Genomic DNA, 21,499 nt, shown 5'->3' with positions numbered 1-21,499 from the left:
ATGACTTTTTATGCTTATAAATAACATTTTATTTGATTTTGTTTGGGTCATTTTCAGATTGGAATAAAAAAATGTTGGTGTTCATGTTTTATTTTTCAAATAAACAAAAAAAACGTTGCTAGACCTTAAACATACGATTATCTTATTTTGTAATAATATAGAATCTAACAAATGTGTTAAACATCAATGATTTAAAGTAAAGATCAATAAAAATGATCTTCTAATTTATTCAAACTTGATAAAGGCGTTGCTTACTTGATTTTAACACAAAATTGAAAATTTTCGGACTCATAACAACACCAATTCATAATGGATAATAATTTACTTCAGTCACAAATCCATGAAAGTTGCAAATTAAGTTTACCTGAAGGCTTAAAAGATTTAATGAGTGATATATCCAGGGAAGTATGTGCTTTATATAATTAATTATTATTATATTTAGATTCCTTATGTATATTTATGTATTATGCAGTAAACGAAATCTTATATATATTTCATATTTTGCCGTTTTCTATATCGTGATACATATTGAAAAAAAAAAGTAAATTTGTATCCACTAAACCATTTGGAAAAATCCTAGTGTACCGTGTAATAAGCTTCAAAGGCACTTAACTTTCAAATCGCCTTGTATAAATACAATTAAAATGTTACTGTAGTTGTATTACAACTTGAACTGAACCTCACCAATACTTACTACTAGGTTCTAAGGGCCCAACCGCAGAACTTATATCAATTTATAGCCAATTATCTTGAAGCTCTTCTAGAAGTTAGAGATGTATTATCTATCGCTTATGACATTTGTACTGACACGTGTGAATGCACTTGTGAGCCAGAACTGCACAGTGAGTTAAAAGCGATTGGCTTGGACCAGAATAATCTTGATAAGGCCGTGGAAATAATAGGAACACATTTAAAGAACGAGTCAGGTGCATAATTTAATATTAGATTTTATTATTTATTTTGAACAAATTTCAATTAACACAAAAGGGATATTAGTATTTTAAATTTTATCTGCTGTTATTAGATTTTCATAAAATTTTTAATCATTTTATTACAAGTTACCTTAATTAAAAGTCAAGGACATTGAGACGGTAATTTTTTTTATCAGATTTGGCAAATACCTTTGACTAATATAATTAATAATAAATATTAAGTTATAAAAACAAATTAGAAATAAATATTTGAAATACTTTACTAAATACTGTACAATAAGCAAGCAATAATAAACATGAAAATATAATATCGAAATGATTTACAGTAAACGAACCAAGTCTACTCGCAAAATTGGTAAACAAAACTAGCATTGACGAATTATACATACCCGCTATTCAAGGAGCCGTCCAGAGAGCCTTTAAAAGACAACAACTGAAAAATACAAAAGTTAAGGTAAAAGTTAAAATAGAAACTTACAGACAGATGTTGTTATTACTTACTACTCGCTCTACTTCGCTAGACTTAATTGAAAAACGCAAAATGGAATCCGGAATCAAATGTATTCACTGATATAATCTATATGCAAAATTAGATTGTAATAATAATTTCAAGGAAACAAAACTGTTGAGCTGATTGTGTTTGTAGTTGACTAAAAACAAATGAATCTTTCCTTATATTTCCTACTAGCTGTGCCCTCGGTTTCACTCGCGTAACTTAAAGAAATCACTAAGAGCAGACTTATAATATTTCAGTATATACAACATTTTAGTGTTATTTTCGTGGGGTATTAGTATGTTTTCGCCGTGCCCGGATCTAGATAAGGCAACATACAATTGGCCATGAGAAAAAGAGCATTCCATTCTCTATTCCGACATACTTGACTGTCTGTCCCTGTGCTCTATTTATTATGACTGTAAACGATACCTTCACAGAAAATTGTGTTTTTAAAACTGATAGGTAAATCTGCTTATACTTATATCTTATGACATATAGTCGTGGGCACGTTTAACCGACGTAGGTACAGCATAAGCTGAACCCTATTTAATATGACGGATCATATAGATCTGAGCTCAACTTACATTTATATATTCTAAATCTCTGAAACTAACAATTTTTTACATTGTCTTGTTCCTATAAACTTTCAATCATTTGAAAGACTATCATTTATACAACTAAACAGTTATTTTATAGCATTTTTACTGACATAACTTTTCATTCATAAACCGATTGAAATAAAACAAACAGAAATTTTTTAGTGAAGTTTGTCACAATATATAATAGTCGTTTTTAAGGTTAGCGTGCACAAACACACAGATAAACAGACAAACATACCAAAAATTCTAACAATAATTGTTTCGGGGTCTTTTACGTTGATAAAGACCCCCGATAATTGTTTTACTCATATATCTTCCATGTATAGACAGCGGTTACATTTTTACTATATGTATAGAATAGAATCGAATAGATTACTTATAACAATCTCAATGATGTAACGACTACCTTATTATGCTGCACATCTTAAACTGATGTTCATCGTGTTTGTTTGAAAAGGTTTCTCAAGATTTTTACCACTTTTTGTTTGTATGTTTATAATTTAACAAATATTTTTAGTACTCGCAAAATGACCCGAATGATAAAACGACGAATGCTGTCCAACACACCATTAAACTTTATCAACAAAGAAAACCTAAGGTAAGCAGAGGGGCAATCATTTTATTATAATATGTATGACTATGGGTATAATTTGCCTGGGCTGTTGGAGCAGTTCTTTTGACCATTCCTGGCAACCCAAATCCTGGGTTTATTAAGTTTAAAAGTATATATGTTTTTTTTATTAATTTATCTAAAATTATATTATATATTTATGCATATCAGTCGGTTGTTACTTTTAACACAGGCATTAAGTTAGGAGCAGAAGACCGTGTTAATTAAATTTCAAAATTTTATAATATTCCATTTACTAGTAGTAAATGGAATATTATAAAATTTTGAACTTTACATTACTACATACTAATTTTTACAAAGAAATACAATTTTATTATTAAATTAGACTTTGTTCTTCGTTATAAGTTCAGTTTATCCATCCCGGTTTCGCACGGGTAGAATAAAGGATTACATAACACGTTTATATTGAAGGTCAACGATATAAAAAAAAACCTTGTTTATTTTTGGCCTTCGCAGGATTAATATCTTAATAACCTATAGAGGACAAATATACGACCATTATGTCTTATTTATCAAAGAAGAAAAAGATTTGCTTGATATTACTTGTAACCTGATAAAATTCTAATAATACAATTATTGTAATTTTTACAAACCAAAATCACGTAAAACGTAAGACACATCTTTGACTGAACATTAATCATTATGAGTGTATTACGAGATAGTCTACAATTATTTCGTTGGCCTTGTGGCTAAATATAAAGCCGCACGCCCAGTTCAAATCCCAGGTCGGGCTGATAAAAAGTTAGTGAGTTTTCTGTCAAAAGATTCTTAGTAGCACTCCAGAGTCTGGAAGTTGGAAGTGTCTACATTCTCATTCACGATGTTTCTTCATCGCTGAGCACGAGATGAATAAAATTATAAAGACAAATTAATCACATCAAATTCGCTTAATATTCACCTGTTCTAGCCACTATCTCAGCTCAGCTCTCTGGTTGAATGTGCCTCGTATAATTATTTTTTTCTTTCAGAGTAAACAACTCTTCGCACAAACAGCCCTTAAATCATGTAAGCATAATTTGCATTCTTGCAACAAGCCATTAGATGTTTGTTCTAAAAAATGTGATATTAATATATCTTTTCCTACTTAACACCATGTAACCATTAGTTAGATTCTTTATATAATAATAAGAAACGTTGGTTTAACCAGTAAAATTTTACTTAAAAAGAAACATCCTATTAAAATCGGTCGGCTATTTTAAAATTAAAAAAATAACAATTTTTTTATATTCTTTTACATTCTTCAAAAAGGTATTGAACTTAAATCTGGTGACTCGTCTGGTGATTTTGACAAAGCATCTTTTCAAGAGCAAGATCAATCCATAAACAATAATGTTGGTAAAGAATTATTAAATACAAATGATAATGACTTAGAAAATGACCGTAATTATGATTTATATTACCCAAAATATATAATTGAAGACGAAGATATAGAAGAGGAAATCGTTGAACATGAAAAATCAAGGAAGAACTCAATCGTTTCTTCTGTTGACGAATCTTTGGCAAATGCTGATGATAGTGATGATGGGTCAATGTGAATTCGTTTAAACAATTAATTTGTTGTTTTAAATAAAATGAAGCTTTACTTTAATTAAAATTTATTGTGTCTTATCAACTAATCGTAGGGCAGATATAAACAATTACGCTAAAAATTAGATTTTTTTTTGGTAAACAATATGTTAAAAAATAGACTGTACAACAAAGCATTTATAATTCAATAAATTTATGTAAATTTTTGTTGTCAAAAATACATTTTTTTACTTTAATTATAAATACTTTAGCACAAAATAAAATATAATAATTTTCTTAAAAAACATCTATAAACATTAAATATATATCAACATAACAGAAATAAATGTGAAAATCAACAAGTGTTTCATTTAAGAAATAAGCACACATTTATTATATAATTATATAAGTTGAGTATTACAGTGCATAAATTCAATTTATGACAATTTCATATAAAATACGACTAAAATATTATATAAAACCATTTTCATGACTTCATACAAGATAAACTTAATGTTTATTTATGTAATTTATGTAATTAACAGCGTCTTATATTACAAACAAAACTTGTCAACTATATTAAAGATTAAACTTAGAAAAATATTAGTAGAAATCACAGCTTATCTCGATAAATACTTTAAAAAAGTAATTTATATATGAAAGGAATTAATGATTTGAAAAAGGTAACATTAGCAGCGTTATAATTTTTTGGTAAAATCTTTAAAAAATCAAACTAAATAGACTAGCGGTGTTGCTATTAATAAATAATATAAATTGTTCGTTAATTTAATTCTACCAAAATAGTCTAATAATGTCAGTAATAAACATAACTTATACAATAAAAATTATATTAATATTATTCATAGTACAATTCTTAAACAAACATTTAACCTTGAGCGACCAAACAATTTTAGAGATCTCTTAACACATACTTTGGTATTATCCAATATCTAGACTAAACACGCTGTGCCTAGAAATATCTAGCAGTACTTTATAGACAATCATCAAAATCTTGAATATTTTGCCACTAAGCTGTTATAATAGTCTGTGCAATTTATGAATATTGCCAGTAAAACATTTCATTGATTTTATTATAAAATTATATTAACTAAAAATTTATACATATTACAGTTAGTAGTAGTATGTATAATGACAAAAGCACCACAATGGTTATATTATTTATAAATTACAAAAGAAATCGAATAAAATTTAAAGTGGTTCCTTCTTTACAATAATTTGACAAATAAAACTTGCAATAAATTGTTTTTTTTAAATTTCGTTTTATAAAAAAATATGGCTATTTGACGATTCTAATTATGAATTGATTGCAACATATATTGAATTGAAGTACATATAAATATATACAAGAAATTATGCAATAAAAATAAAAGCAAGAATGGCTACTATATTTATTATGCATTGTGTGTCAAATTTATTTCTACACTACATCAAATATACTAAAATACTTTATATTATGCTTAAAATAAACATAACAGCTACACTATCTATGAATTAAAGTTTCCAGTAAAATCGGTGACGGGTTTGCTATGGGACTTACATACTGGTAAATTTAATTCCTATTTTTCTTATTTTTTATTTATTACCTTACAAAGGACTTTCAAATCGTGTCCATTCCTCCTCCCATCAGTCTGTTGCCATATTCGCTCAGCAACTGTTGAAAAGCCAAGTTTATATAGACAATTAATCAGAGAAGAGCTGCTAGCTCTTTGACCACGTATTTATCATATTAGTCTTCTTCAAACTTGAATGCTATTCAAATATCAAAATCATACTGTATAAGAATTGTGACTCCCGATCAATGATTTTTTAATAATCTTACTTTGTTTGTGTAATTTTTTAAATACAATTGAAATATACTTCTTACTTTAGTCGGTACCTACTTTGATGAAAAAAGTATGATATGTACCAGTTTTATTAGTGAAACTGTTCAGTAAAAAATTAATTGGTATTGAATTCTACACTAATAACATATGGACGTTACCCAACCACCTCACTGTGCTAGTGACTAGCTCGAATAGTTGCAGATCCTTTGAGTTTGACTGTAAATGTGGATGAATTTGAGCGAAAATAGATAGATAAGTAATCTAATGTTAGCGTTAGTCACTGACCTTGTACAAGAAGACGTAGTGGTGTCGGTTGGAGAGCGCGTGCGGTCGCTGGTCGCGCAGGCGGCGCACGACGCGCGGCACGTCGGCGCGGCCCGCGGCCAGCGCGCGCGCGCACAGCTCGGCCGCCACCACGCAGCACGAGCGGCCCGCGCCCGACGCGCACACCACCACGCACGGCCGCACGCCTGCACACACGCACACTTACGTCACTCACGACTCACAATTATAATCACCGCTGCACTTAAATTAGTTTTAAATAAACAATAGATGTGTGGTATTCGTTAATTTGTTTTTGCTACATTGTAATAAGTTTATGTACGTTAACAGCTTAATATGTCAAACACACTTAATCCAAGTAGCCTTTCACGAGAACTTTTTACTTGTTATTTTACTAGTGTATTCTGGACTAAAATGAACAAATACTTATTCCATATCTTATTATTATTTCTATGTTTTATATCAATAAATCCTATTTTGTTATGTCTTGTCTTTTAATATATATTTCTTTAACTTTTCATTTTTATGAAAACTCATTCTCCTTCTTTACTTAACATTTTACGTCTTTTGTATCTGCAAAAAAAAATTAAGCACGTCGGTTATATAAAAAAAAAAACAAAAAACTCACTTTCAATCTCCGACGCAGCTTTCATTTTGCCTAAAGTGCCATTAGTTGGGTTCCCCCTCCTCATCATCTCCTCGGCCTTGGCGGGCGAGTACACGTTAACTCCGTTGCTAGAGCCATTCTCCTCGCTTCGTAACTTCGACAGATTCTGGTAGGATGATCTGCTTTGGTCTTGATAAATTACTTCTACGCCTGTGATTAATTTTAAAAATGTATATAAAAAACAGAAATGGTATTTTTTATTAAAAGGAGTTGTTAATTTGCAAGCCTCGTATGAAAAACGGGCAGATATTCACAGTGACAAGAGATTATTTATTGAATTATTGATCATCATATTGAGTATTAAAATCCAAATATATTATTTATCAATCCTTTACTTCAAACTTAATATCACTTATTTAGTTATAAAAACTCTTCATTCGTTACCTTCTTCGTCGTACTCCTTAGCAGTTTGTGAGACCTTCATATAACTTCTCATTTCTGATAAAAAGTCAATCACGGAATCATAATCATCAGGGACACCCTTAGCAGGCCAGAAATACCACAAGTGGGTGACCTCTCTCCAGGTTCTGGTGGCCAGATTAATGAGTTGTACGCTAGATATGGCATACTTGTCCCTTTGCTCTCTCTTTTTGAGGATAATCTGGTAATCCCCGAAGGTCCTCTTGTTGTCCGATATTTCAGACGGGGGTAGATATTCGTAGCATCTTTCCTAAAAATAATTAATTTAAAATAAGTTAATTAAAAGTAGAATAAATAAATAAAAATAGAATATTTTTCAATTTTTGATATACAATCGCGAACTTAATATTCCCGAAAATAATTAATATAAATATTGGAAGCAATATCAGAATATATTTTGAAATGGTTTCATCTACGCGAATTCATAGATTTTTTATTAAAGAAAATAAAACTAACAACTCCATTTTCCATATACTCAGTAAGCATCACAATGAGACGGGAATTTTGTTCCCAAACCATCCTCCAGAAGTCTGTAACAGTGTTAGACAGTGGCGCTTGACACGCGATGTAATAGTTTCGAATACTGCCAGGTCCCTGAAAATATATATGTTTGTTTATTTTTCTTAACAAATAGGCTACCTTTTTTATAGAATAGGAAAGCGGACGAGCATAGGGGCATCTCATCATCACCTGACGGTAAGTGGTCACCAACCTTGGGAGCTAAGATGTTATGTCCCTTATGCCTGTAATTACACCTGATGGTAAGCAGTCACGACCATCCATATATATTTGAGCTGTAAGAAATATTAAACATTTCTGACATGGCCGATGCGCCACCAATCTGAGGAAACAAGAATGTATGTCCCTTGTGCCTGTAATTACACTGGCTCACTAACCTTTCAAAGTAGAAAAAAACAATACGAAATAGTTCCTACCCACACAGGCTTCCACAAAGCCCTACCATCAAGATAGTAATGATAAACAAATGTTAGAAACCATAACCGATAGTCGTCGTTGGCTCAAATACGTCCACCCGGCCACCAACAAGAATTTGTCTATTGAAATTCCATTCTAAACATTCAAATTAATTAATTCAATAAAGGTCTGTTATAATTCCATTTTTAAACGAAAAAATCGATAAGATAATTTCAATTCATTTTACACAATATCTATATTTTATTTTTAAAAATAAATAAGTTTTTTTTTTACAAACAATTTGCCCTGAAGACAATTACCAAGAAATCAATAGTTTACTTACTTATTAAAAGTTTTATTTACAGGTATACAAGTATATAGGACAGACTCAGTTTGTAAGTACTCACCATAATATAATTAGCGTTTATGTACTCAGTGGTCGGATCATTACCGATCCTCTTCAATGGGACCCTGGTCTCTGGAAGTGGTAGCACATTAGAGTATCGGTTCTTGTCTTCACATCCTGGGGGCACTTCATCCGGGCGAACTGTTACTGAAGGAATCTCTGCGAACTCAGCAACGATTGAATCGATGTCTAACGCGAAGTTCGCCAGCGCTGCGTATTGCATTGGATGTGAGGTAACCTGGAAATAATATGTCATATTTAAAAATTTATGAATTCAGTCAACGTCATTTTTTTGCGGCATAATCAGTCACGGAGTCTGTTTTCAAGTAAGACCATGATATCTGCGCGCAAATCTGACACGACCAGAAAGAATTCACGTCAACGAATTTACGTGCTTTAATAAAACCAATAACTTTTTAGCGATTTAGGCTAATAAGTATAAAATGGTCAACACAAAAACAACCTCTAAGTTTTAGAATTGTATGTTTATGTGCGAGTTGTGGGGACTTATATTGTACTCGAAATATTACTTACCTACTATCTATAGCTCTTTTAAAAATATAATATAAACAAACGCTGGTAATGAGAAAAAAGTAGAATTATAAAGATGATTTTAAATACCTCGTCATCGTAAGCAGGGTTCCCATAGCTTCGCTTGCTGGCCCGGAGTCGATGGTTGCCCTTTCTGTGACCGACGCTGACGCTGTCTAGACTGTAGGCGTCCAAGGAGACTGGAGTGCATCGCTGGGCATACACGCCACGACGTCCACGACGACGCACTATCAACTAAAGAACATTTCCTTTTAATAATTATTAAAATTATATAAATGGAGTATAAATTATATTATAATAAAAATACGATACCTATCCTTAATATAACACTAATTGTATTTAATATTATACCTACCAATTGTACAATACATTCATTGGGTGCATTTCAAAATCAATTACAAAGATAAAGGGCTTTGTGTAAGCTCATCTGGATAGATAATATGCACTTATCAGTATGTCCACTCACAAACGATGCTCTGTATTACTGTTTTACTTTGAAGGGAAAGGAATGTAAGGCAATAGAATTATATAAGCGCAAAAGACATCCCCATAGTTCCCTTGGTAAAGCACTTATTGGTGTTGTATGGAATAGTTATATTTCTTACAAAGCCAAGAGTTTTTAGTTAACTATATATATTTCTAAATAGTAGTTAGCTAGTAAATCACGTATTTGGAAACACGTATACAAGTTCACGCTCCTTTTTTTCATTAATAAATCGTTATTAACATAAATAACCATTGAAAACAATCCTTAATAAATAAATCTATTCGTAACTAAATTCTTGTTTTATAATAAAATAGTTCATATTTCATTCACATGTTTAAAAACTGTATCCTAGATAAAATTCAAAGCGTGTCCGTGTCAAGTCAAAGCACTTGCTGGTTTGAAACTTTTTTTAATTCGACAAAAAAAGACGCTTCATACCGAAACCATAAGCATTTCACGCTGAAAGTAAAAAAAAAACATACGAATAATTTATGATACATCGGAATTGAAAACGTAAGCTCAGGAACGTTCAAAATAATTCTTTTTGGGGGTCATTAGTCATTAGACATAATTTAGTTTTAAATATATGAGAGAGATTTAATTCCTGTGATAAAATGCATTTTAGCTGCGACATAACTTTTCGGGTCGAGATGGCCTAGTAGTTTGAACGCGTGAATCTTAACCGATGAACTTGGGTTCAAACCCTGGCAAGCACCACTGAATTTCATTTACTTAATTTGTGTTTATAATTCAGGTGAAGGAAAACATCATGAGGAAACCTGCATGTGTCTAATTTCATTGAAATTATTCCACTACTGTATTCTAGCAACCCGCATTGGAGCAGCGTGATGGAATAAGCTCCAAACCTTTTCAAAAGGAGAGGGGGCCTTAGCCCAGCAGTGGGACATTAACAGGCTGTTACTGTACTGTAAACTTTTCGAAATTATTTTGTTTAAGCTTAAATTAAAAATCAAAATTGTGCGAAACATTAGAAGTGGACCTCCTGTTGAAGTTTTTAAAACGGTATGATTTCTTATAGCGGATGTTATTTTGGAAGGCCCTGTTTGAGTTATTAAACTCATTAAAATATTTAACTGACTCGGAATGTAGTCGTCGATTGGCATTTTTCTCACAGCACTTCTAGGTAAGGCGACGATGATTTTAGGCCGACAGTTACACTTGAGACTTTAATTTATGACCTAATAAATACACTTGTCCATTGTACAACGACATTTAGCATATCGTCAGAACGATAACGAACGATTGGCTAACGATAGTAATTGAAATTGTTTATTTCATATATTATTAACTAGCATTTTATTTTTATTTCATTTTTAAAACTCTATATATTATGTGATATAATAATGTGATTTTTACGTGATATTTATGTATTCTTTTAGTACCTATTTACTATTTATCTTTATAAAGCTACGCAGCTCGTTCCAATACGTTCCAGGAATATATGACTAATTTCTCCTGACTTTTTTGAATTTTAATTAAATTTCGTATGACGATGGTACGTTACAGGCCAATGGAAACACGCACTAAAGGTCCGTCATCAGCGAGTGTTGTTTGCAGTTCGAATTGTAATAACATCCTTCGTGATACGGGTTAGCTTAGTAAGGGCCTTTATGAGTAATTGTGACGCCACTAGAAAGTTTTGTAATTTTTACAATTAAACTTATATGTATGTTAATATGGTAGCTATAATCTCAAAAACAATTAGACCAATTTTCCCATGACTATCTTATTATATTCATGCATTATGTGTGACAGTAATCGCCATAGAAGCCGGCACATAATGGTGCTATGTTGTACTCTTATAATTTAACATTATAGCTAATAAAACACGTGAAGATAACTGCGTGTGTAGGCACGCTTACGAACTGTCACCTTACTTTAATTTAATTCACGAATTCTTACTCATATTCGAATATTGGCTGGTCTGTATGTTGGTTTGTAAGTCACGCAGCCACGAAACTACAAATCGACGTATTTTTTTTTTCATAATTTTGTAGGCCGGAGAGGATTTAAGTTGCGCAAAAATAAAAATATATATTAGCATTAGTTATTTAGGAAATATTATAGGAATATCATAAAACATGTAATTAACTATAATTTAATATTATAAATATAATTATGTTTTTATATACTATCTACTCTTTGAACAGTAAAAAAATGACGAAAACTTTCTAGCATCATCACCAAAGCGAAATCAAAATGCTGCCCAAGAGTGCGCCAAGCGCCCTGCGCGAATACAGACTCACAAATCATACGTACGGCGTTTGGGTTGCGCACGCGCACCTTACCTCGCATAAAGTATTTATTAATCTTTAATTTTAACATCTTTATAAAAAGTTCATAAAAATTTCCAAAGTTAACTTTATTATGATAGTATTGTTTGTAAATATATTTCGTTACAAAAATCTGAAGAAAATCACTTTTCTTAAAAAAGTTTCGGCGAGGGCCAGGTGAGCCAACATTTTTAAAAACAATGTTTACACCATTATTTTCGTTATTTTGAATAAGTTATAAACTATAATTATTTTATTTAAGGTTACAAATAAAAATATTTATTATAAGTATTTAAGAATCATTGATTTAAAAAAAACTTTTATAATAAAAAAATTATAAAGGTTTTTATGTTATAAAATATATACGAAAATTAAACAGAAGTAATTACTTCTATATTTTTCATTTATATTAAAATTGTATCCCTTGAAATTAAAATAAGATAAATCCAGTAAAAGCGTCAATGTGAAACCTAACTGTATATTATGTCGTCTTAAGATAAAAATATTTTCTCAAATAATTATATATATATAATTTCGAAAACATAGTTACATGCTAATAATAAATTGAGGCATAACAATGCCTTAAGTAACGCTAATTCGATTTTCTTTCACGAGAAATAATCTCGTTGAAAATATTATTTATTTATTTTATTTTTACTTGTAATCAACAGCGTTACAGAAATGGTTGTACAGTTATATATTACAAGTTGTTATTGTTAAATTAATTTATTTAGAAAAAGATATTTGCTTTTACAATTCTAGAAGTAATCACATCATATATTACATCTTATTGAAAAATCTTAAAAACAAATATTAAGGCATTACTCACATTGATAAGGTATCGCTGTCGTAATGTTACTATGGTGTAATTTTAGTTTATAATACTAAGACTTTAAGAAACTACATATAATATCACATTAGACAAACTACTACTGGTGGTAGAGCTTTGTGCAAGCTCGTCTGGGTAGGTATCCCACTCATCAGATATTCTACCGCAAAACAGTAGTACTTGGTATTGTTGTGTTCCGGTTTGAAGGCTGAGTGAGCCAGTGTAATTACAGGCACAAGGGACATAATATCTTAGTTCCCAAGGTTGGTGGCGCATTGGTGATGAAAGCGATGGTTAACATTTTTACAACGCCAATGTCTATGGGCGTTGGTGACCACTTACCATAAGATGGCCTATATGCTCGTCCGCCTTCCTATTCTATATAAAAAAAACAAAGTAGTAGTAAGTAGGAGGTTGAGTCGTGATCAAACTCATTACTACTTTACTGTCTGGCGTTTGTATCATAAAAATAAATAAATACACGAGTCCTGAAATCAAATACCAGTAACGTACGACCTGCGTTGGTGCTGCGAATTGGTTTACCAGACTTAAACTATTCTTTCTTAAAATAATCTTCGAACACGATCGCATCATTGTCTACCGAGTTCGATCTAAGCCGTCCGAGGACTCACTCTAACACGCTCAACGACAATGACAAAATCTCTGCCTGCCTTACAATACCTATATTTATTTTTATATAAGATAATATATAGTACTCACTGATTACGTCAACCATTAAGCTGAAGCTTTGCCTGAAACCTATACGCGCGTGCCAATAACAAACTTTCAACTGAATACGGTGAAAAATTCGTTAAAACTTCAATAATAATAATAATAATAATATCCTGGGACATTTTTCACACACGGCCATCTGATCCCAAATTAAGCTTGTACAAAGCTTGTGCTATGGAAACCAGACAACTGATATACTACATATACTACTTTTCTTTTGTAAATACATACTTATATAGATAATTACACCCAGACTCAGGACAAACATACATGTTCATGCACACAAATGTCTGTCCTGGGTGGGAATCGAACCCACAACCTTCGGCGTGAAAGGCAAGTGTTCTACCAACCACGCCAACCGACTCGTCAATGTTTATACTGTACAATATTTAGTTAATACGATCCGACAATATATTCTATATTTAATTATATGTAATTATATTATTAATATTTACTACTTCAATTCCATTTTATATTTCGATAGTTTTTATTTAAATAGTCCGCTCTGCTTCCAAGGTTATTACTACATATGTAAATTTACTGTTATACTATAATATCACATTTTGAGTTTAAAGAAGAACTTTATTTTTCACAAGAACATTACAGATCACTTAAAATGAGATTACATAATGTTTAACATTACAGAAAGATTACATAACATTTAATTTATTATATTTTATAACAAATCCTAAACCGAATTTTGCAAAAATAATTTAACATTTTATTCTCGATAAACAACTTAAACTTTTTCTTGAACAGTGGCTTACTTTTGCACTCTTAATTCATTAGACAATTTATTATATAGTTGTGCTAACTCGAACAATATTTTTCTGGCAAAAATTGTTTATTACTTTAATTTACTATGAAACATACGAGGAAAAATTATCTAAGTAGGAGAGCATAATAAAAATGAGCGAACGTCTAATAAAATCACTTTTACGTATATATATAGGAATTAATGATTTTTATTTATTTATTTTTTTATTATTAATATATACGTTTAGTGTCCTTAAGTTACGGCTACATTACAACTACGTACATATTCATATTTAATGAATACAAGAATGCCATGCCTGAACTAGAACCCTGTGTCTCAGACGCAGATGCTGACAAAACTATTAAAGCTAACTTCTAAACTGAACCAAAAAATTGTAAATTAATTTTCTAAGAGTTGCTGTCAATTCTTTTTTAAAATTATTTTTAGTGCTTTTAAATAAAACAAAAAAAATCTCAATTACGGAATCAAATATGAGTCCTTTAGATTAAGTTATAAATAACGTAAGATAATGTAAGTGTACTCAATTACAAAAGTTCAGTGGACACCAACTGTTTTAGTAACGACCATAAAAATTCCTCGTTCGGTAACCCGAAGTCTATGCGCGTCACCTGATGCCCCTTATCGTGGTTGCGAGAATTCATACTCGGTCACAATTAATGGGCTACAGACCCTTTTGTACTTATGATTATTCTAAACATCCGTTGATACGTTATATTACACAGACATTAAACGGTAATTAAATTGAAGACTTGTATATTACTAACGAATCAAGTTCTAACATTTGTGGTTGTAGCCTTATTACTCACACTTATTTTATTTATTTATTATCCCACAGCGTTTAAATATTAAAATGTTTAATTATTTATATTTAGAGCAAAGCCAATTAACTAATTACACATTTTATTTTAGATACAAAACAAAGGTTCATAAAAAATATATTTATTTTAAAACGAATATATTTATTTTAAAAGTACGCGACTGAATAGTGAAGATTCAAAAGCGCATTGTTGTTAATTTTACTTGAAATTCTTTGATTTGATTTAATTTAAAGATTGTATACTTTCTTAATTTATTTTATGACGTTACTTAACAGATTTGTTGTTATGAACTTAACTAATTTAATATTGTATTTATTTGTTATTAACTAGTTTAATATTGTAAGTTAATCTTGAATTCATAGAAGATTAATAAATTTCTGTTCTTTTTAATGTGCCATAATATAAATTAGCTGATTTTCTATCCCAATTAATTAATTTATATTAAACAAAAGAATGGTTTCATTTTCAGATGCATAGGAGTTTTGCGAAAATGTGAGGCCAAGAGAAAAAAAGCCAGGTAACCCAAACCAAGCTTTTAAAAAAAAATTTTTCATATTACATGATTTAATGGGACGTAATATATAAAATATTTCTTAAAGTGTATATTTTATAATTATTGACAACCGATGTAGCTCAGTGATCCATTTACTCGTGGATCTTAAATGCGTTTCAAATACGGATATACGCATCTGCGATTTAAAATGTTTAATTCGTATTCATTCATAAATTAAAACGGTATTATATTATTTTTAATATCAAATATTTATAAATTACAAAGTGGAAAATTTCATTGAATATATAAATATAATAGGTGAAAGTAAATAAATCTTTGTTTATATTTATATTCTAAGACTGGTGAATTTGTATGGTACAATTTTATATTAACAATTTTTGTTTTTTTATTCTCTTGATACTGGTTTTTTTTATTCTCTTGATATTGTTACTTAATATGACATGAACTCTTTTTTATAAACAATGTTATCTATTTATTATTTACTTTAAATTTATTTGTAACGATTTCACGTAATTATACCTACTTAAACTTTAATGTAATTATATTATTAAGATTTAAGCGATAATTAATCCTTACTAATATTATAAATGTAAATTGTTTGTAACTGTTTGTTTGTATATTTATATATAATTATTCCAGTACCCGTGCATTAGTTGGCAACCAATAAGTCGCACGCTAACGCTTCTTGAAGCAAGACCTGTACCAACAAGTTTCGATCGCGACAATCATTTTGTCGCATCTTCTCTTATCTTACTCACGCTCCCCACGCACGCCCTACGAATTTTACAGTGTAGTAGCACGTATTTGAAATTTTCAACTAAGAAACGATAATTATAATATATATCCATGGTCGTCTGATACAAAAAGAATCATAAAAGATATTTCTAAGAAACTGGTCCACACTGGTGGCCCATGAGCTGGCGCTTATTTAGCCCAAAGGCTGAGTCTAGCGGTGCAGAGAGGCAATAATGCCAGCGTCTTGGGTACAATGCCACAGGACAATCTTTTAAGACGGCGTGTTTTTGCTTTAAATTTGTAATGTGTATTTTGTTCTTTTTATTTTAATTTTGTATTTTATAAAAATGTCTGTACATAAAATAAATTATTATCATTTATGACAAAAATATATTAAAATATACCCGAATAGTAATTATTATAATGAAATACATAGACAGCTTCCCATTACTAAAAAACTAATGTTTGTGGACTAGAGTTGTGTCAAACCAAATAAAATTCCTATTCAAAATAAATGACGAGTAGGAAAAGTGTCAATGTTTGCAAGGCCGAATATGATGCATCATATATCATGTATTCAATGTTTAAGTACATACCGCTTCAATAGGACACTTACAAGGGTGCTTTACGAACAGGATTTTGTAAATCGTAGTTTAAATAGGTTCTTAATATAAATTTGTTTCATTTTACAGGTTCATTATGTGTCATTATTATTTAATCGGCTACATTCCCCAAAGTAGTGAACGTAATTTATCGTGGGATGAGCCTGATATTATGCTCATTACTTTGGATATGTTGAACGATAATTCATCAGTGAAGATGAGAACTAGAAGAGAAAAAATTTCGAGATCGTGAAGATTCTTGGCTTAGTAATACTGTATTTTACACGTGCCCTTAATCTTTAATATTTATGTAATAAATGTTTGTATATATTAGTTCTAAAACATTTTTGTTGATATTTTTAAAATTGTGTTGTTACTTGTATGTAATTTATTTGATTACTTTATTTTCAATCAAACAAAGCACTTTTGCTTTTTTTGCTGTACTTATTATATAAAAATCGTTTACTTGTTCAATAAAAAAGCTTACCAGTAATCCAACCAATAGAACGAGAGCAATGACACCAATTGTGCTGACAGCTATAGCAATAGCCGCACCCGATCCTGCCTCTTCTTCCAATACTCTAGAAGATGCCTCTGTGGTAACGTCTCCTGCGAAACTCGTTAGATCCTCTAAGTCATTTACTGATTTTGTCGTATCTGTTGTGTATTCTTCCGTTGTTACTTCTGTAGTTTCAACAAGGCGTGCGTCTTGCTGTGTAGTGGTTTTAGTTTCTGTAGTTGTTTCTATTTTTGTCGTTGCAGTCTCTGTCGTAGGTTGAACTGTAATTGCATCTGTAGTTGTTGTTGCCACTTGGGTAGTCGTTACAGGTACAGTTACACTTGTAGGTTTATTGTCCTGTGTTACTACTTCGTTGTTATTAATATTTTCTTGTGTTGTAGTATCAGCATCTATTATCGAAACTGTTTCGGTATTATAAGGAGGAGTATAAATAGTGATAGGAACTCTTTCAGAATTTATCTCCGTGGCAACAGTAACCACTATCGTTGTAGTTTCTATTGGCATAGCAGTTTCATATTTCGTTGTGGATTCAGAATCTAGTATAGTACTTCCGATTGTACCTACATCGATGGACGTTGGACGATTTGTTTGTGTGCTTTCTTCAATGAATTCCGTAGTAGTTATTGTGTCTTTTTTAGTGGAAATGTCAACAATCTGAGATGTGCTTTCTGTAATCATAGTAGTCGTTTCATCCAAAATCGCTTCAGTCGTTGTTATGTAATTTGGTCTATACGTTGTTATAGGACTATCATCTATAGCTGTAGTTCGTGTTCTTGTGGGGAACACAGGTATCCAGTCTGTAGTATCGCTACGCTCAGTATTTTCAGTCAGCTCTTCTGTGGGCACATAAGAAAATCTTCTTGTGGTAATTTCGTAGTCAGTTCTCATAGGTATATTATTTGACTCTTGCGTTATATTCTTCACTTCTGAAGAAGCCGCTGTTTCGTCTTTAGGAGTCGTTACATCCGCAGGTAACTTCGTAATAGATTCAAAACCAGTTAACTTAGTTGCGTCAACTGGAGGAATTTTATCAGTGTTCAAATATTCTTTTACATTTGTTTTGTCACTTATCGTTTGATCTCTATAAGTCACTGGAATCCACGAAGTTTTATTTTCTATGTCGTCATTGACGGTATTAGTTATCGCTGATTCTTTTTTTACTGAATCTGTACTAACAGGCTCTGGACTACTTTGAATAGATATATTACTTTCAGCAGGTACTCTTTCCGATATTGTTTCAGCAGCATTTTCAGTCGCATCTCCTACAAAATTCGATTTCGGAGGTAATTTCCAAGGTAATTTATTTTGATAGATTTCCGTTATATTTTTAGTTAAAAAGTCATTGTGAACAGGCACAGGAGTTGTTGTCGTTGTCGAGCTGGTAGTCGTTTCTTTCTTGTCTGAAATAATTATGTTATTGTTATATAAATGATAAAAAACAAACAAGTTATACAGAAATTATTTAAAATATAATGTAATAACTCACCTACAATTTCTCCGACCTTTTGCAGTTCATTTTCATCGACACTCTTTTGAGTCGATCCAGTAACATTAACCACAACACTGGACAACGATGGAGGACTGCGCATACTAGCCAAGGCCCACGCGGCTAGCGTAGGAGGTATTTCCATATCACTGATACCACTAGAACTTTCCGCTGAAGTCGATGTTGTAAATTTAGTTGAACCTCTCTTCCATAATGACGGTATAGTATTATCGGATATGGACTGAGTGTGAACAATTTTTTTCACACCGCTTACCTCACTTTGTAATACAGGATCTATTTCCGAAGACTGTGTTGTTAACATTGTTCGTGTTGACAATTTTGGTTTATAGGTACTTAACATTTTATCTTTAATGTCAAAATGCTCTGAATATATGGTAGTTGGAACTCTTGGAAATGCAGTTCTAGAAGTATTCTTTCTTGGAGCCAACCATATTGGCTTTGTTTTTGGTGTTGTAAAATGGAACCTTCTTGTTTGTGGCGTAAAAGCTAAATTGGAAGATGGCTGTACAGTTTGTAAAGTGGGAAACACACTATTTGGAGAATCTTTGGTACCAGACAAATTAAGTCGTTTTGAATAGTTTCTGTTTCTACTATAGCTGCTGGAAAATATTCTAGATGTTTCAGTGGATGATATAGAATTTTGTGTTGAAATTGGAATGGGTCCAAAAGAACTGAGAATTGACTGAGCTGTAACACTAGGCATTAAGTTCATTGACATCTCAGACAAAGATACAGCGCTTGGTTCAGAATCAGAATAACTCCGTCTAGTTGAAGTTTCAAAAGATTTCGGCAGCTTAGCTTTAATAGAATCTAACTCTTCTTTGATTGGTGTACTAACTGTTGATGAAGAAGTTTGACTGTCATTATCACAGTCGTCATCATTAATTTCCTTAACATTATATGTTTCAGTGGATAGAACAGTCATTTCATAATATATACTTGTACCATGTACGTCAGACAAACCCTTGTTGTTGGAACCAGCTTTATCATTATCAAGGAATCGAATTTCTTTGGTATTCTTTATAAACACAGTTGATTTATTAGAAGGAGTATTGTTATTTAATTTCTCAAAATCTACATTTTCTTTGACTATTTTGTGAACATTTGTAACATTTGGCGGCGGAGATTTAGATTTAATTGTATCTAAATGATTTAAAATACTCGATGATATGTCCTGGTACTTTTTATCAAAGAAATCATTTTTAGGAGTTGTAAGATCGGAATCAAAATTAAAATATGAATCTGATGACTTATATGATTCTTCTTTCGTACTATAAACATTTTTGGGAAAAAAAGAGAATGTTTCGAATGACGGAGTAATGTAATCTTGCTTTGTTTTTTTATCTGATACATACTTTTGTTTTTTAGTACTAAAATCATCATCATCAAAACTAGGAATAGTAAAAAAACTGCTTTCATCAAACTTAGCTGACGAATACTTTTCGTAAGATTCTTTGTCATTATCATCATCATCTTCGTCTTCAGAGAGCTCTTCTTCACTTTGTGTTTCTAATTTAAGTGGTACAGGCTCACTAGTGCTAAGAACGGTAACCGCTGGCATCTTTGTTTTCTTATAAGTTTGCATGCTGCTTATAATCTGTGCAGGTTTTTTTACTTCTGGGGTTGGTGTTACTATAATAAAATCACGTGCTTGCGTTAATGTTGCAGCTCTTTTCAAAGTACTCTGTGTTGTAGATTTAGCTTGTAAATTAAATTTAACCCTTCCTCTGTCTTTGTATTTAGCATTTTTCTCTGTATGTTCTTCACTTGTTGAATCTTTAGGGTGCAATTCGTTTAGTGCTACGTCGGGTAATTTAGACTTATTTCTCGCGACCCACGCAGTGCTATTGACTCTACCATATTTAAGATTTCTTTCATTCCTTAGTACAGTAGTACTAGAATTAGTTTCGTTCGGCAATGTATTAGCTGTAACTAATGTGCTGGTTATTAGTAGTAGGTTTACTACCAATGCTGCACCTGAAATCGATAAAAACTGCAATAAGTACTGTGTAATAAACATTATTAATTATTTGATTGAAAGTAAATAATGGACTGATCATTGTCGTACAAATTAAAAAAAGCGATCCGTGATGGCTATATTTAAGCCCGTTATTTGTATAATATATTGTTCATCAGTAAACATATTACTTAGGATCTATCTTCAATATTTAAAATATGTAACGCCTTTTTTAACATCCTAATAAACTGTTTTACGTGCTTATTATAATTGATCTGTTTTGATGTGCAATCAAGTGTATATTATTATTATTTGTATGTATTTTAAAATAAATAAATCTGTTTCAAAAATGTAATACCCCATACTAACGTGCAGTTTTCAAAACGGTAAACCGTCTGAATACTGAACGCTTATTGGTCATTGCTGTTAAGATAGGTTAATTTGATCAGGGTTTCAGAAGCAAGACGTAAAATATA

At 31.2% G+C, this 21,499-nt stretch overlaps 2 protein-coding genes across 2 annotated transcripts in view; one reads left to right on the top strand and one right to left on the bottom strand.

Moving 5' to 3' along the window:
• Positions 1 to 303: 303 nt before the first annotated feature.
• LOC126773419 (uncharacterized) lies at positions 304 to 4,432 on the top strand. The gene is made up of 6 exons (XM_050494366.1): positions 304 to 405; positions 701 to 926; positions 1,259 to 1,386; positions 2,545 to 2,625; positions 3,627 to 3,663; positions 3,907 to 4,432. The coding sequence occupies exons 1-6, from the start codon at positions 310 to 312 to the stop codon at positions 4,191 to 4,193; spliced, it is 855 nt and encodes a 284-aa protein (XP_050350323.1). The 5' UTR covers positions 304 to 309; the 3' UTR covers positions 4,194 to 4,432.
• Positions 4,433 to 5,454: 1,022 nt separating this feature from the next.
• LOC126773324 (uncharacterized) overlaps positions 5,455 to 21,499 on the bottom strand; it is a 54,827-nt gene continuing 38,782 nt past the window's right edge. The window contains exons 3-11 of the mRNA XM_050494159.1: positions 19,046 to 21,043; positions 17,527 to 18,959; positions 9,320 to 9,484; positions 8,700 to 8,936; positions 7,834 to 7,971; positions 7,342 to 7,627; positions 6,919 to 7,107; positions 6,294 to 6,478; positions 5,455 to 5,836 (exon numbers count right to left, since the gene is read on the bottom strand). Coding sequence (XP_050350116.1) covers positions 5,783 to 5,836; positions 6,294 to 6,478; positions 6,919 to 7,107; positions 7,342 to 7,627; positions 7,834 to 7,971; positions 8,700 to 8,936; positions 9,320 to 9,484; positions 17,527 to 18,959; positions 19,046 to 21,043 — 4,685 coding nt within the window. The 3' untranslated portion in view covers positions 5,455 to 5,782. The remainder of the gene's footprint in view (positions 5,837 to 6,293; positions 6,479 to 6,918; positions 7,108 to 7,341; positions 7,628 to 7,833; positions 7,972 to 8,699; positions 8,937 to 9,319; positions 9,485 to 17,526; positions 18,960 to 19,045; positions 21,044 to 21,499) is intronic.

The sequence above is a fragment of the Nymphalis io genome, chromosome 14 (assembly GCF_905147045.1).
Source record: "Nymphalis io chromosome 14, ilAglIoxx1.1, whole genome shotgun sequence".
Lineage (NCBI taxonomy): Eukaryota > Metazoa > Arthropoda > Insecta > Lepidoptera > Nymphalidae > Nymphalis > Nymphalis io.
Note: the sequence above shows the minus strand (reverse complement) of the source record. Positions and strands in the feature narration are given on the sequence as shown.